We start from the raw sequence: 15141 nt of genomic DNA, 5'->3' as shown, positions 1-15141 counted from the left end.
GGACTTTAGAAAGACTAAATAATCTCTCTCTTCTAAATAGCTATGGTCTTTAAATGGGCCTAGATTCCAGGTGATCCTTTCAAAAGACTCCAATCCTTGTAAGAGTTACTCTGTGTTTTCTAGAGGGAACTAAAGCGTAGCCACATCATAGAGAAGGGCTCAGGAAGTTCAAAGATGGGAGTGAGTGGATGAGCTGTGTAACTTACTGAGAGCAAGAAGGGGCTGGAGGAGCAGGGGGTGGGCAAAAAGGGAAGACAGAGGCCCAGAAAAGGGATTGGGTTCACAGCCAGGTGCAGTGGTGCACACCTGTAACCCCAGCACCCCAGAGGGAGAAGCAGGGGATTACACGTTTGAGCCCAGCCTGGGCAACTTAGTGACTTAGTAAGACTCTGTCTCCAAAGACAAAAACAGAGCAAACTTTAAAAATGGGGGGGCGGGGCCTGGGGATGTAGCTCAGCGGCACAGCGCCTGCCTGGCAAGCGTGAGGTTGTCAGTTTGATTCCCGGTACAAATAAAAGGAGTTGGGGCTGGGGATTTAGCTCAGCGGCAAAGCGCCTGCCTGGCAAGCGCAAGGTCGAGAGTTCAGTTCCCGGTACCGGAGAAAAAACCAAAAAAAAAAAAACAAATAAAAGGAGAGGTGGTGTAGCTCAGTGTGAAGACTGTGGGTTCAATCCCCAGTCCACGAAAAAAAGATTGGGTTTACCCACTTGAGGTTATTTTTTAGGTTGTTTTTGTAGCCTGGCTGGTGGCTTGGTGACCCCCCCGTGCAACCCTCCTGCTTTATAGAGGAGACATTGGAGGGTCAGAGGGGAGCAACAGCTTGCCCAGGGTCACCCAGCAGGGGCGCAGCACAGTCTTAAGCCTCCATGGTTCTAAATTCTCTTGTACCAGTCAGTCACCTTTCCCTCTGCAGCCTGCACATACCCCAAGGAGACCAGCAAAGCTGATGACTTAAGCCAGCAGGCTTCTGGACTGCTTGCTCTTAACTTGCCCTCCACTGTGCGGCAGGTGGTTGTCTCCGCAGCGGAGGCAGAGCCTGAAGCCCAGAGACTCTCTGGGCAAGAGGCCCTCCCAGGCCTGCAGGACTGCCCTAAGTGGCAGTCAGCTGGAGCCTCAGGAGTCTGGGAGGTCCTCGTGCAGTCCCTCCCTTCCCCAGCTCCGTCCCATCAAGCAGAAGGAGCAAGCTGGCCACCTCCCAGATCCCCATGAGCCAGACACGGATGGCCCCGTCTGCCCACTGGGCACTGCCTGGACGTCAGGGAGGAAGGACAGCAAGGTCTCAGCTGATCCTCTCTTGGGCAGAGCGTATGGCCACTAGGGATGGCTTCTGACCCCTCAGGTCTTCAGAGGAGGTTCTAGAGACCTGTAGAAGTCCCCAGGAGGCTTTGGGCTCAGCCCTGGTCCGCCCTGGGCAGAAGTGTCGTTCCCGTTGGTCTGTTTGCCCTGTCCTCAACTCAACCGGATCCACTTCCACCAGAACTCAGAGAGGACCCACGTGACCAAGGTAGCCTGGTCTCTGCCCAAACCTTCTCTTCCCTGGGAAAACGCTCCCGACACCTGGGCTTCTCCCAGGACTGTGTCCTTCCTCCTCCTCGGGGCCAGGTGGGGCCTGCCCAGGACAGCGAAGGCTGCCCTTCTCCAAACACTTGGGAAAAGTGACCAACACACAGATGGAGACACCTGACAGGTCCCCCCGGTCCCAAGCAAGGAAGGACACCAAGACTAGGGAGAGTTTTAGTAAGAACAGGCTGATCCGGAGACCCTTCCCTTATCAAGTCGGGGTGCCGGTTAGGGTTAGCTGCTGGCGTAGCTCCCTCCTCTGCTTCTTCCTCTCCCTCTGCCCTCTGACTACTTTATTACTTCTCTGCTTTTCTGGGATCCCCACCCCCAGCACCATCACTACTTCCAGTATCCATCCCCAGTGAGCCTGGGGAAACCACCTTCCCTCCTATGCAGTGCCGTTTCTGTCCCACCCCCAATACGCCACTGAGACTCCTACTGTTAAACCGGGCTTGTCCTCCAGAGGGGGGCAGGTTTGTGTCAGGGAGGGCTGAAACCTCCCATAACCTGTGTGACTAAAGATGTTGCTGGCAGTGGGTTTGGTCTGAGCTGTCAAGTGGTACAAAGTGCAAAGGTCAAGTATGCACGCTCTCCGGGGAATCTTCCCTGGGAATTCTCAATCTATTGGGGTGGGCGGTGGGTACCAGGTCACCGGAGCTCAGGGCAGAGGCTCAAGGTGGCCAATGGTACCACAAAACCGCAGCCACTTGAGGGACACGCCTTCCATAGGTGAGGGACACAGAGAGGTTTCAGGGCCCACAAGGTGGAAAATGTACCTTGGAATCGACAAGCCACAGGGGTTGGACTGTCCTGGCAAGATATTAGAGGGGCAGAGTTGGAGGTGGCTGTGGGGCCCAGGGTTTCTACAGGGATGGGGTCTGGGTGACTTATTTTTCTCCCATCCATGCCCAGGACCCAACTAGATGACGTGATCTATAGTAAAAGGGATTTAAGTGCAATGTAAGGAAAAACCTGCCTGCTGGGATGGGGCAGGCGGGCGAGGGCCGGGGTGCGGGGGCTACCCACGTGACCAAGTAGTTGTGGATTCTGCCTCTGAGGAAAAGTGGAAAATTATTTATTAGATGCTCATCAGTCTGGCTAAGACATGGGACATCCAAGTGTGTGTATAGAGTCCAAGTTCAGCAAGGAGGGTGGGTGGGACGGAGGTGGGGCACGATGCCTACTCGGCCCCCTTTGTCTTCCACGTACCTCCTACCTTGGTCATTAGGAAGGGAGCCTGAGAAGGAGTCCCCCTTTTGAAGGGAGGTGGGGGAGGCCCCAGGAATCCGGGGCCTGTCCTGCTGCCAGGCACGTGGCCTCAGCCTCACTGAAGGAACGAACGCCCGAGGCAGGTTCAGCCTGCGCTTCTCCTTCCCTCCAGGTCCCGGTGGCCGCAGCCCAGGGAGTTGCTTCCTCCCGACCAATAGGGTGGGCGGCAGCATTAACCCACGCCTGAAGGAAGCGGGAGAGAAACTCCTTAGCCTCCTGGAACAGTGTAGGAGTCTGGGACAAGCACTGCTCGGGCTTTTCCTGGGCTCAGCTCCACATTCCCTGCCTGTGGTCTTAAGGCCTAAGGTAAGTTTCCCAATCTGCGTGTGCGCACGCATGTGTACACAAGCACTGGTGACGCAGGACAGTGAGCTGGGGGACAGTACAATGGGGTCCTCCGTCCTCAGCCCCTGCCCAGCCCTGGGGCTTTGCGGGTTTGTGGGACAGCCTGGCTTGGCGGTGGGGCGGCCCTCCGTGCCTCCCCAGCCCCAGAGGAAATGACTGACAAGTACCGGCTGTGTCTTCAAGGCCAGGAGGAAGCGGCGCAGGGAGGAGTAGGGTGCGTGCCCAAGCTTGACTCTGGGAGCCGAGCTGCTCACCACATGGAGCTGGGGAGGTGGCCTGGCTGCTGGCCCTCAGAACTCTGGGATGCCCCATGGACCACCAGTGGGGGCCGGGTTCCGGGCAACGCGTTCCGGATGGATTTCCCTGGAGCCCCTGGACCGTGGGCAGCAGCATCTCCCAAGCGTGTTGGCCCAGTTGCCCAGCACCGGGCCTCCTCCCCCCGCAGCCGGGGCCCCTGGATGGCTGGGTGCCCAGGGCAGCACAGCATTTGTGCCTGGCTCCCTGGCAGCAGGGGCTGGCGTGATGCTCTGCCAGCCTCCTTGGGCCCGGGTGCCCTCACCTTGAGCTGGGACTTGGAGACCTTGCCGCTTTTCTCCACATCCAGCGCGGTGAAGGCGTACCAGATAGACTTGAGCAGCTCCTTGCGCAGGGCCATGGCTGAGGCGCCTGCCCGCCCGGCCCGGCCCAGGGGCGGCTCTGACACCGAGATCCGGTTTCAGGAAATGCAAACGGCTGCAGACCACAGAGGCGCCCCACCGCGGAGCAAGAGCTCCACCTGCCTGCTTGCTCGTTGCTCTGGTGGTACTCTGGCCCTGCTCCCTGCCGGGAACCAGACTGACCTTCTCGGGGCTACTAGCTCTCTGAATCAGCCTGATCTGCTGGGCTGGCGTGCGTGTGAGGCCCTTTTAAAAGCCTCTTTGCCCCAGAGCCTTCCTGATGCTCCCAGAGGCAGCTCGCTCAGGGAAAAAGAAAGCCCACTCTGACTGCACTCAGACTGGAAGTCGGCTTACCAGGTTAAAGGCCTTGGATAAGTTACTTAACCTTCTAGAGCAGTTTCCTCTGTGTAATTTAGTAAAACACCAACCTCCCACAGTTGGAAGGCTGAAAAGGGTACATAATGGGTTCTGGATAAAGCATCCCTTTCAGTGGCACCTCACGTAACCGTGGTGGTAGACGCTACCAAAAAGGGGAAGGAAGAAAAGTAAACCCCACAAAGCTGAGGAGGAACTGGGCCGGGGCACCTCTCTATGTGCCACAGACTTGGCATCTGACTTGCTGGCTACCTAATCCCTGGCAACGGCTCCAAAAGGCACTCAGAGCTCTGCCCACTGTATCTGAAGCCTGGCGTGGGGCCCCACCTTGGGGAGTCCTGGCGGGGCAGTCTTGGGATTCAAGACACTGAACATCAGTGCTGCCATTTCTTCAGGTCCAGTGCCCATGGGGGTGGCACACACCCACACCACGCATGTGGAAGGAGCCTGCAGGCCAAAATGGGGACAGCCTCTTCTGGGGTATATCCCAACTCCTCTGCCTCCAGGGTAGGAGCTTTCTGGGCATCCATTCGGGGACGGGAGCTCCATTCTCAGTAGGAAGGGGACTGAGGGAAGCACATCACAGTGGAGAGAAGAGGCGATGCACCTCCAGTTCCCACAGTGCTCTATCCAGGTGGGGTCCTTTCCAGCAGTATCCCCTGCACCTTCTGCAGGGGCTGGCCTACCACTGGGGGCCTGACGATGGCTTAGGAATCCCGCAGCACAGCAGCCCTAGTAGGACCAAGGTAGCGGAGCCAGCACTTCAGCACCAGAGCAGCATAGTATCAGGGAACCTCAGTAACCAGGACAAAGGTGCCTCTCAGCCTGTTCTGACCCAGGCTCTGCCCTCTTGGAGCAGCTGATTGTGTGTGGTCAAGGGTGGCCGGGGCAGGAGGGGCTCGGGCTACATTCTGCAAAGATAAAGCAGAAAAAAACCACAGTTCTTCCAGCGCACCCACCCTGAGGCCTGGGACTCAGCCAGAGCCTGCAAGTAGTGGTTATGCTGGTCCTAGCTGGCTGCCCTAGAGCCCCCTGCTGAGGGGCGGCAGGAAGCCCCGGGCAGCTCCTCAGGCAGCTCCTTATCTTACCGCGGGCCTTCCTCCCACCCGCATAGCCTACTGGTCAGGCATCGAAGCTGTGCGAGGGCTGCGGCAGCGCAACAGGGGTGAGAGCTGGCCTCGCCCAGCCCTGCGACCAGGCCCCCGAGCTGGAAGGATGGAGAAACCCAGGTGGAAACTTGGAACTTTTATTAAATACTCATTCACCCAGTTGCCACCACCGCCCAGAGCAGGAAAAAAAAAATAATTGTCAAAGTGGAATTTAAAAAAAAATACCACAAAACAAATGAAACCCAGTCCCAGCGGTCTGTGTACGGGGCAACTCCCTGCCTCTCTGCCATAGAGATTAGGGGGCAGCGGGGGTGGGGGTGGGGTGGGAGCTGGGCACCTATACTCCAGCCACAGGCCCCTGAGCAATTAATTCTGACTGTGGTGGCAGGAAGCCCAGTGCCAAGGGACCAGGCTCCTCAGCTGGCCTCCGGGGAGGAGGTTATTGCTGGGAGGGGCAGAGCGGCCTGCCTCTGCCCCTGTGTGCTGAGACCAGTTCGGGTGGAGGCTGGTCCCCACCACAGCCTCACTTTCCACCTGAGAAGAGGAGTGGACTAAAACAAGGGAGTGTCCTCCTCAGGGAGGACAGCGGGCACCCAGGGCAGCCTGGCGCCAGGCTTGTTCACTCCTCGGCTCCTGCTGCCTGCTTCGGGGCCCTTCTCGCGGGCAGGGCCTCCAAGCTCTTCAGCTGGGCCGCTTTCTGGCTGCTTGTCCACCCTAGAGACCTATGCGGCCGCCTTCCACGTGTCAGCCACAGGCTGGGCCCTCGAGGCAGGGCCGCCCGCACGGGTGGCACATCCCCCAGCTCGGTGTGTGCGCCTGCCCTCTTGCCTCAGCAGCCGCTCTCCGTCACCGCTGTGTCCAGGGTCACAGCCCCTCGCTGCATGGCAGCGGTGGCCGCACTGAGGGCCTCCTCCAAGGTCTGCTGCTCCTCCAGCTGCAGAGAGGGTGTGGAAGGAAGCGGGGTGTGAGATGCTCCCTCCCAGACTCCAGCTTGTCCACACTTCCTCCGCCTAAGGGCCACGAACTAAGCTCTCGGTGGGGGCCCCAGAAGCAGGAAGCTCACAGATAGTCCTAGTAGGTGAGGCACAGCCAGGGACCACGGACAGCCTGTGGTCAGAGAACAGCTTGCTCCCAGAAAAATAACTGGCTGGACAGGACCTCAGTGATCACTGACTTTAGCTGCTTCATCTCCCAGGTGAAAGACGGGAAGAGACGAAGGGCTTGGACCGTAAGTGGGCTGCCATCAGTTATCCTGAAGGCTGGAGGCGTTTCCCCATTCTGCCTCAGGTGTGTAGATACGGGCAGAATGGGATTTGTCCTTGAAATGGGCTCTTTCTGAACGCCCGATGCCCTTCTCTTCAAGAGCACCCTCCAATTCCCTCACCCCCCCCTCCTCCCAGATTTCTACCCACCTGCACTGCAATGTGGGTTCCGTTGGCTGTGGCCAACAGTGCCACCTGTTGATGGTGAAGGGACGCTACACGCGTGTCCTCGGCCACCACAGCCCCGGAGGTAATGATGGTGACCTGAAACACAGAAGATCTTCCACGCTCTGCAATACCCTCCCCTCTCCTCAGGCCGGGTCAGAGCCCTCTGTGCCAGATGACCGGAAGCAACCCGGCAGGAGCGCATAAAACCACTGTGGGTCAGATGAATTAGCCCGGGGCTCACAGCTAAATGAAACTGAGTTTTCCCCCAACTTACAGCCCAATGGAATGCAGGGATTCTGAATCACCGAAGGACAGAGCTATAAAACAGCCCAGAGATAAGTCAATCCCCTGCGCTGAAAATGGACCTTGAAGTCCATGGAAAAGTGACTTGCCCAGGATGGAGAGGCTAAGTAGGGGTGGACCGGGATTTAGAAATGGTCTCTTGATTCATCAAGTGCTTTTTTTTTTGGTTTTTTTTTTCCCGGTACCGGGAACTGAACTCATAACCTTGCACTTGCCAGGCAGGCGCTGTGCCGCTGAGCTACATCCCCAGCCCCATCAAATGCTGTTAAAGATGAAAGCTGCTCATGGCCCAGGGAAGCTAGGGGAATCTTTGTCCTTGTAAAAGGCTTGACAAGTGTGGCCTGAACTTTTAACACCCACCCCATGGAAAAGGGCAGCAAGAGAACAAGAAACCCCAAGCAAACTGCCTGGTCATACGGGCTGCGTCTGCGTGCCATCAGCGCTGACCATGGTGACCGTATGTGTGCTGGATGTGGCCAAGTCAGCGTCATGACTGGGGATGGCGAGGGTGGTGCTGCCATGCTGGGTCACCACGCTGATGGCACTTCCCAGGGCCTGCAGGTCTTCTGGGGACAGGCTGACCTGCCACAGGAGGAGGAGAGAAGACGGGCTGGAGCCCAGAGGAGGGCTGTCTGGAGGAGAGTGCATCTGTTCTCCCAGACGAGCTTAGCTTCAGCTCAGGCGGGTGGGGGACAGGCAAACAAAACAGGGCCAAGGCTGCAGAGAGGGTCACTAGAAGAATTCTGCGGGCCACTTCTATTTTTGTTTTTTTGTCAGTATTGGGAAAAGAATCCGGGGTCTTGCACTAACCTACATCCTCAGCCTTTTTCATGTAGAGACATGGTCATGTTAAGTCACTAAGTTGTCCACACTGGCCTCAAACTTGTGATCCTCCTGCCTCAGCCTCTCAGAGTGCTGGAATTACATGTACCACCGTGCCTGGCTTGACCACATCTATTCACTGCCACTTTGGCTCTGGGCCCTGCTGTGTACAGCTCAGGGTCTCCCCTGCATTTTGTATTCCTGACAACCCTAGAAACACAGGTGAGGACAAGGCTGGCTAGCAGCACTAGAGGGGCTGCCAGACCTTGAGACTTCTGTCCCGACAGGTCTCTCCTAAGAAGACAGCCGCGTGGCCTTCAGACAGTGAGGGCCTGGCAGCCTCCGAGAGGTAAACCACTGACTGTGCCCCAGAGGGTGAGACAGAACTGCAGGCCGGAGGAGGAGCAGGGCTGGGTTACAAGACCTGGTCCCCTCAGCCTCACTCTCTGAGGTCCATAAAGGTGTAACAGGAGGCTGGGGGAGACGGGGCTGGCCAGGTCTCAGGGCTCCCCAGAGTGCCCTGAGAGACGAGTGGTCCCTGGGGCCTGTACCTGCTGGGCACCATCCTGAGTGATCAGAGCCACCTGGGGGGCTCCATCCTCCTCGGTCACCGTGGCCCCCTGGGCCGAGACGTCGTCACCTTCCTCCTTCACCTCGGAAAGGTAAGCGATATGGACTCCTTTGGGTGGCGGGCTTTCCTCAGCTGCAGAGGCGGCTAGGAGAGGACAGCCCAGGCTACCAAATGCCACCGGATGCCACAGAAGGTCTCTGTTCCCCTGGGCCCCCCTCCCCTGCCCCTGCCCTCACCCTCCAGCTGCTGCTGCTCATACAGGGCCTGCTCGCTCTCCTCGGTGGCCTCCAGCTCGCCGTGGGCACTGCGCTTGTGCATGGCCAGGGTGGACGTCTGCCGGTAGGTCTTGCCACAGCTGCTGCAGGTGTAGGGCTTGCAGTGCGTGTGCACCACATGGTGCTTGTACAGGCTTGAGTACTCAGTGAAGCGCTTCCCGCAGCCCGGCACCGTGCAAACGTATGGCTTCTCCCCTGGGGACACTGGGCTGTGAGGGGGCGGGAACTGGGGCTGGCAAGGGGGAAACTAAGGGGACAGCGGTGAGAGACAGGGTTGGCGAAGGGCAAGCCGGAGGGAGGGAGGGGGCCGGGACCTGAGGCTCTGCAGGGGCAGAGGCGGGGAAGGTGGGCAGTGGGAGACAGGGCAGACATGGGCACGGGGCCTCCGAGGCAGAGACCCGGGGGTGAGAGAAGAGGGTGGACAAGGCGGGGGCGAGAGAAGGGTTATGAGCACACTGGGGGCTTGTAAGGCTGCAGTGGGCGGGTCGGAGTGGCGGACAGGGGAGGGAGGAGGCCGGGACAGAGACTGAAGTGTTAGGTGCAATGGGGCCGGGTGCGGCACACATGGCTAAGAGAGGACACAGAAGGCTGGATGAGGGACGTGACACGGGAGGGTGAGGACACAGAGGGGTCATATGCACAGTGGATGAGGTGCGGAGTTGAAGGTGATGCTTCACTCTGCTTCCTCCCCACCACTCCTCACCCTGGCCTCTTCAGAGCTCAGTCAGAAGGGAAGGGAGACCCGGGAGGTGCAGAGGGCTGCCTGGGACCCGAGCGGTCCCACAGAAGGCCAGCAATTCCTGCCATCTTGGACCTAACCGGGAGCGGAAGAGCCGCTCTGTGCTCATTGCAAGTGAAATGGTGTGGGGGGGGGGATATCTGCGCCGGGAGAACAGCTCCAGCTGAGAGCTGGGATGCATCCCAGAGCAGAGGCCTTGGCAGGGGGAAGTGGGCCTGAGAGGGTCCTCGCATGCCAGCTGGCCCACCTGTGTGGATGCGCACGTGATTCTTGTAGTTGGTGGCGCTGGTGAAGCCACGGCCACAGTGGGGCTCAGGGCAGGTGTAGGGCCGCTCGCCTGTGTGGGTGCGCACGTGTACCTTGCGGATGTTAGACGTGGTGAAGGAGCGGCCACAGCCCTCGAAAGGGCACCGGAACGGGCGTTCACCTGTATGGGCCAGGCAGCCATGGAGCAAGGCGGGGACCTCACGGACTCCAGGGCTGAGTACCCTTCCCCAGGGAGCGGGTAGGCAGGTCCCAGCCTACCAGTGTGGGTCCGGACATGCTTCTGCAGGTCTCCTGAGGTCTTAAAGGCCTTGTTGCACAGCTCCTCGGGGCACTTGTATGGCTTCTCACCCGTATGTGTACGAACGTGGCTCTTCAGCCCGTAGCCTGTCCATGTGCGAAAGGGGGTGGAAGAGCAGCCAGTGGGACCTCGCCTCTGCTACCCACTGTCTATACAGGCTCTCCATCTACACTGTGTTCTGGGGGCTGCAGAAGCCACGCTGGCCTCTATCCCACTCTGCCTGGTGAGTAAGAGAGGGCAGAAATGCCCACTCTACTCTCCCACCCGTTCCAGAGCGGAGGTCCAAGAGGCAGGGGTCCAAGAGGCTGCCTAGGACATCTGTGGCTAACGTCCTGCTTCAGAGGGGACGGTGAAGCCCAGAGACAACATGGTCCCCTCAGCTGACACGACAGGCCACGTCTCCATGCTGCCTTTCACATCTGCAAGTCCGAACACTCTCGCAACAGTTTCCTGGGCAGCAGCCTGTGTGGGGTTCCCCTCAAGGAAGCTCCGGAGCTCATCGAGAATTCTCTGCCCTCAACCAGAAGTTGAGGTCCACCTTCAGTCCCCAGCCAGGGGTTTACCTGTGGCAAAGGCCTTTCCGCAGCTGGGGAAGTCACACCGGTATGGACGGTCACCAGTATGAGCTCGCTCATGCACCTGAGGACAAGCAATCGTGTGACTCAGAAGGGCAGGGATTGAGGTGGGCTCTCTCTCTGTACCCTTCCTCCGGCGCTGTTCACATGTGTCACAGCTTCTTGCATGGACACTTGTCTCTTTCCTCCAGCAGCTAACGTGCAACTCAAGGGCAGGGATCAGTCCCAGAGAGAGAAAGAGGACAGTGGCCTGGCAGGGAAGAGGGCAGAACTGAAACCTGCCTGCCAGCCACTTACCTTTAAGTGATGTGCAGTGGTGTAGAGGCGCCCACAGCCCTTGTAGCCACAGCGAAAAGCTCTGTCTCCAACCTGCTGCCCTTTGCCATTGTGGGGAGCCTGGCTGTTGTGCAGAACCTGAGGAAAAATCTTGGAGTCCCTACATGTATTCTTCCCACTGGGGGGAGACAAGGCATAGGACACAGGGCCCAGTGGCAGCCCAAGCCCCAGTATGCCAGGTTAGACTGTTAGGGTGCTCTGGGGCAGAGGGACATAGCCAGACAGGCAGGGAACAGACATTCAGGCATGATGCAGAAGAAACAGGGCTGGCATGTGGAGGCACCACCAACCTCTGATGGGAAGAGGAAGACTAAACGTCATGGGGGCTGTGACAGCTACTGTGGTGTGGAGGACCACCTGGGTGACTCTCCTTGAGGGAGGAGCAATTGCCTCCACTGTGGCTGAGCCTGACCCTGTTTCCATGTGTGGATATGTACAGAGCTGGCTAGGACTTTTCCTTATCCCTTCAGTTGGCTTTAAGCAATGCATATCGGTCCAGCCGAGGTGCTGGTGGTAGTCTTTGAAGATGGCAGGTGTGTTTCCCCGGACCCCTGTTGTTCCCATGAGTGAGGCAGGATGAGGCGGGATGTGTGAGCCAATGCTCCACACTGTCGGTTGGGATCCAGCCTCCGAAATAGAGGCTGTGACTTCCTGGGGCTTGAAAGATTACACATCGGAGCTGAAGCACCCACCCCAAAACATTAGATACTATCTCAGTTGTGTTATGCAGATTACTCTTCCTGCAGATCCTTCTCTCTGCGTTTGCAGAGGTGATTTCAGGCCTCTTACCTACCCAGCTCATGGCACTCACCTGCTTCCCATGGTTCTCACAGTCACTCATCCTCAAGCCACTCCCTTCCTCATGAATGAATAAAACCTGGGTTCAGGCTTGGGTGGAGGCCTTTGTTCCAGATAGCCATCATCATGGCTGCACTTAGGACCCCTTGGCTAGGACCCTATAACTATAAATACGCCTTAGTGTCTTTATTCTTGACATGGGCTGCACTGGAAGTGGCAGGTTGGAATTAACTCGCTCGAATTCCACTAACTTTTCATGGGATTACAGACACAAACCTCCTGGGCCGTGACAAGGACTGGCAAGGGCTCTCTATACTGTGGAAAGGTTATTTCCTAGACAGCTGGGTGACGTCTGGGTGGCCACCCCCGAGCAAGGCTGGTGCCAGCCCCTTTCCCACACGCCCCTAGGAGGCTGCCACTCTTGACACATCAGTCCTCCGATAGGGTGAGGGAGCCTCCCCTGGCGGAAGGCTCATCAGGAGCATGCGCAAGGGGCTTGCTATGGGGTGAGCTCGCCAAGGCTCACCTGGCAGGACAAGGGCCCGGGGGTGGCAGCTCTAATCAGACGTGCGAGGATCAGGGACAGAAATCTCAGCTCTAACCATGGAGTGCAGGTAATGACAAAGCTTCTTGCCCCATCTCTTGTCCTGGGGACATGACTAGAGCTACCCATCTGACACAGCCTCTGGCCACAGGGCCACCAGCCCCTGGCCACAGCAGCCTTACTGTGTTTCTATTTTTCTAGGTCCCACCCTGGCAGGACTGTCCCTTAGTCCCCCTTTCTGGGATACTGAGGGTGATATGCTGGTGTTTCCAGGAGTTCCTGAAACAGAACTCAGAAGTCAAGATGAGCAGAGGACAGGGTGAGGCCCTCTCATGTTGAGGAACAAGCTGAGGCCTGGAGGGGAGTGAACGATTCTCCCAATGTTGGACTCCGCAGTGATGCAGCCAGCACAGATCTCAGGGCTCATGAATGAAATAAAGCCCAGTTCCCTGCTGACAGCAGCTGGTCTCACATTTGAATACACCTTGGGGAACGGGGGCAGGAGTAGGCATGGTCCAGAATGGGCTGCTGTCAAGTTTTGTGCTTCGTTTTGAAGCGACATGAAGACTTCCTGTCTTCCTCTACCACACGGTCACTCTCGTTTTATGAAAACAGCTCCCCCTGCCCCCAGTCTTTGGGTACACATGGTGCTTCAGGAAGCTCTGCTGCATCCCCCAGGCTCTGGGTCCAACCCACGAGGGAACACTGGATTTGGGAAGCCCATAGATCTCTGTTCCTGCTCCCTCCAAAGGCAGGGCCACAGGTCCAGCAAGCACGCACAATGACTGACGTCTGGACAGCCAGGACCGTCCTCTGCAGCCGAGTTCCTGTGTGTGCCTCGGCTCCCAAGCGTCCCAGCTGCTCTGCTGCCTATGCCCTGCTTACTGCCTACCGAGCTTATTTTCCCACATGACTCAGTGAGTTACAAAGGAGAAATCAATACGAGAGCTTCTGACTTTGGCAGATGGGAAAACTCATCAAAGGCCCTGGCTGGGGCTTTCCCACATAGCACAGCAGAGTACTGCAGCAGCCAAAGGGCAGCCGGGCCCAACTTCCCACCACACGATGCCGCAGCTTTGCGCAGCAGCCTTCCCTCTGCAGAGGCAGCGTAAACAAGGATGAACGCACACAGCTGTCAGCAGCGGCAGCCAGGCCGTGCGGCACATGCTGGACAAGGATGAGAGAGATGAACTAGTGGGATGGAGGGAGTGGCCCAGCTAGTGCCCAAACACGGGGCTGCCCCTGTCCTCTTGAGAGAGGCCGCTCTGGCAGGGCCGAGAGGTAGTGGGCAGGTGAGGCCCTGCTGTCCGGAGCTCTGCGTGCTCACCTTGCTTGCATACTGCTCCAAGGCCACCACCGTGTCTGCACCGAAGCCCTCCTCGTCTTCCGCTGCCAGGTCCTCCAAGCCCACCTCTGTCTGCACAGCCAGGATGGTGCCGTCTGGCGGCACAGCCACAGGGTGGTGGATGTAGGCGGTGGAGCCGTCCTCCAGCTGGATGGCCTCCAGTGCACTGGGGTCATGACCCTCTGTAGGAACATGTGGTCAGAGCTAATGCCGCACAGCGGGGAGACACAGCAGGAGCCTGGCTTGAACTTGCGGAGGGGTAGATACATACAGGGATAGTCTCCACATCGAGTTCCTCCAACCTCTGCCTTGGTGGTTCCCTCCTACCAGACCTGCCTCTGGGGCTGCTTCCCTTAAGGACACTGACTGGGAACTCACTGGCTCCTTGAGGCCTGGACAACCTATCCTGGCCCAGATTCCAGGCCAGTCACCCCTCCCCGCATTGGCTCCTGCCAGGTGACATGGCATTCACGTGATCTCTGCAGGGCAGAGGTAGTCATGTCACCTACCTGCCTCAAAAGCTCCGACACTTCCCACGGGTCTTAGGGTAAACACCAGCATCCTCTGCCCTTGCCCCCTGCCCTCCAGTTCCCGGCAGCTCCAGGAGTTGCCCTTCTTTCTTCCCAGCTCCGTATCTAGGAATACTGTTCCCGTCTGAAGCACCAGGGCCTCCTTACCACCCTCTTCCTGTAGCTCAGTCCATTCACCCTGCTGCTTTTAGCTCCAGCACTATTTCCCCAGAGTGACCTCCCCCTCCCAATCTGAGCCTGACCCCCATTTGTAATGTTCAGTTCAGCAGGGATGCTTCTTTCCCCACTAGATTGCGGGTGATTAGGGCTGTCTTTGCTTTTTTTGGGGGGTACCTTGGGTACTCTACCACTGAGCTATCTCCCCAGCCCCTTTTATATTTTGAGACAGGACCTTGCTAAATTGCCCAGGCTGGCTGAACTTGTAATCCCCCTGCCTCAGCCTCCACAGTAGCTGGGATTACAGGCGTGTGCCACCACCCAGCTTAATTTAGTTTTCCGTTGTATTGTCTATGCCTCCCCCACTGCCTGAGCTGCAGTAGCTGCTCAAGAAGCTACTTGTACAAGCACTACCCTGTTATTCTTCAGTACCATAAGAGATTAATTTATTTTCTTGCAGTCCTGAGGATGGAATCCAGGGTCTCATGCTAGCTAAGCAAGGCTCTGCCACTGAGCTATACCCTGAACTCCAGAAGTTGCTTTCCTATGTAGCCCAGGTTGGCCTTGAACTCACAGCGACCCTCTTGCCTCAGTCTCCTGAGGTGTTGGATCACAGGTGTGCGACACCACACCTGGTGGTAGTCTGGAATATTAGTAAGTTTCTTCTGGCCTTGAATAGTGGCCTCGGGTCCTATTTGATGCCCTAAGACTCTGGGGCTGTGTTGAAACCAAAGCCACCACAGAGGACGACGTACTGACCCCAAGGCTCAGCCTCTGGGTGGCACAGACAGCTGCTCCTGCGGCCTGCACCAGGGAAGGCTGCTTGTCAGGTAAGGAA

General features: G+C 57.8%; 2 protein-coding genes across 6 annotated transcripts in view; both read right to left on the bottom strand.

The window, feature by feature from the left end:
• The window catches only part of Def6 (DEF6 guanine nucleotide exchange factor), a 23485-nt gene extending 19289 nt beyond the window's left edge, over positions 1 to 4196 (bottom strand). The window contains exon 1 of one of the 2 annotated variants that reach the window (XM_005389551.2): positions 3734 to 4196. In XM_005389551.2, coding sequence (XP_005389608.1) covers positions 3734 to 3829 — 96 coding nt within the window. In that variant the 5' untranslated portion in view covers positions 3830 to 4196. The remainder of the gene's footprint in view (positions 1 to 3733) is intronic. The other variant, XM_013516997.1, reaches the window with a different exon arrangement.
• Positions 4197 to 5435: 1239 nt separating this feature from the next.
• The window catches only part of Znf76 (zinc finger protein 76), a 32336-nt gene continuing 22630 nt past the window's right edge, over positions 5436 to 15141 (bottom strand). For 2 of the 4 annotated variants that reach the window (XM_005389546.2, XM_005389547.2), the window contains 10 exons: positions 13600 to 13799; positions 10892 to 11008; positions 10583 to 10658; positions 9980 to 10105; positions 9702 to 9881; positions 8677 to 8910; positions 8421 to 8584; positions 7465 to 7629; positions 6727 to 6840; positions 5436 to 6248 (listed from right to left, as the gene is read on the bottom strand). In XM_005389546.2, the coding sequence (XP_005389603.1) occupies positions 6144 to 6248; positions 6727 to 6840; positions 7465 to 7629; positions 8421 to 8584; positions 8677 to 8910; positions 9702 to 9881; positions 9980 to 10105; positions 10583 to 10658; positions 10892 to 11008; positions 13600 to 13799 (1481 nt within the window). In that variant the 3' untranslated portion in view covers positions 5436 to 6143. The remainder of the gene's footprint in view (positions 6249 to 6726; positions 6841 to 7464; positions 7630 to 8420; positions 8585 to 8676; positions 8911 to 9701; positions 9882 to 9979; positions 10106 to 10582; positions 10659 to 10891; positions 11009 to 13599; positions 13800 to 15141) is intronic. The other 2 variants (XM_013516996.1, XM_005389549.2) reach the window with 2 other exon arrangements.

This window comes from Chinchilla lanigera, unplaced genomic scaffold (genome assembly GCF_000276665.1).
Source record: "Chinchilla lanigera isolate Chin_1 unplaced genomic scaffold, ChiLan1.0 scaffold00036, whole genome shotgun sequence".
Taxonomy (NCBI): Eukaryota; Metazoa; Chordata; class Mammalia; order Rodentia; family Chinchillidae; genus Chinchilla; species Chinchilla lanigera.
Note: the sequence above shows the minus strand (reverse complement) of the source record. Positions and strands in the feature narration are given on the sequence as shown.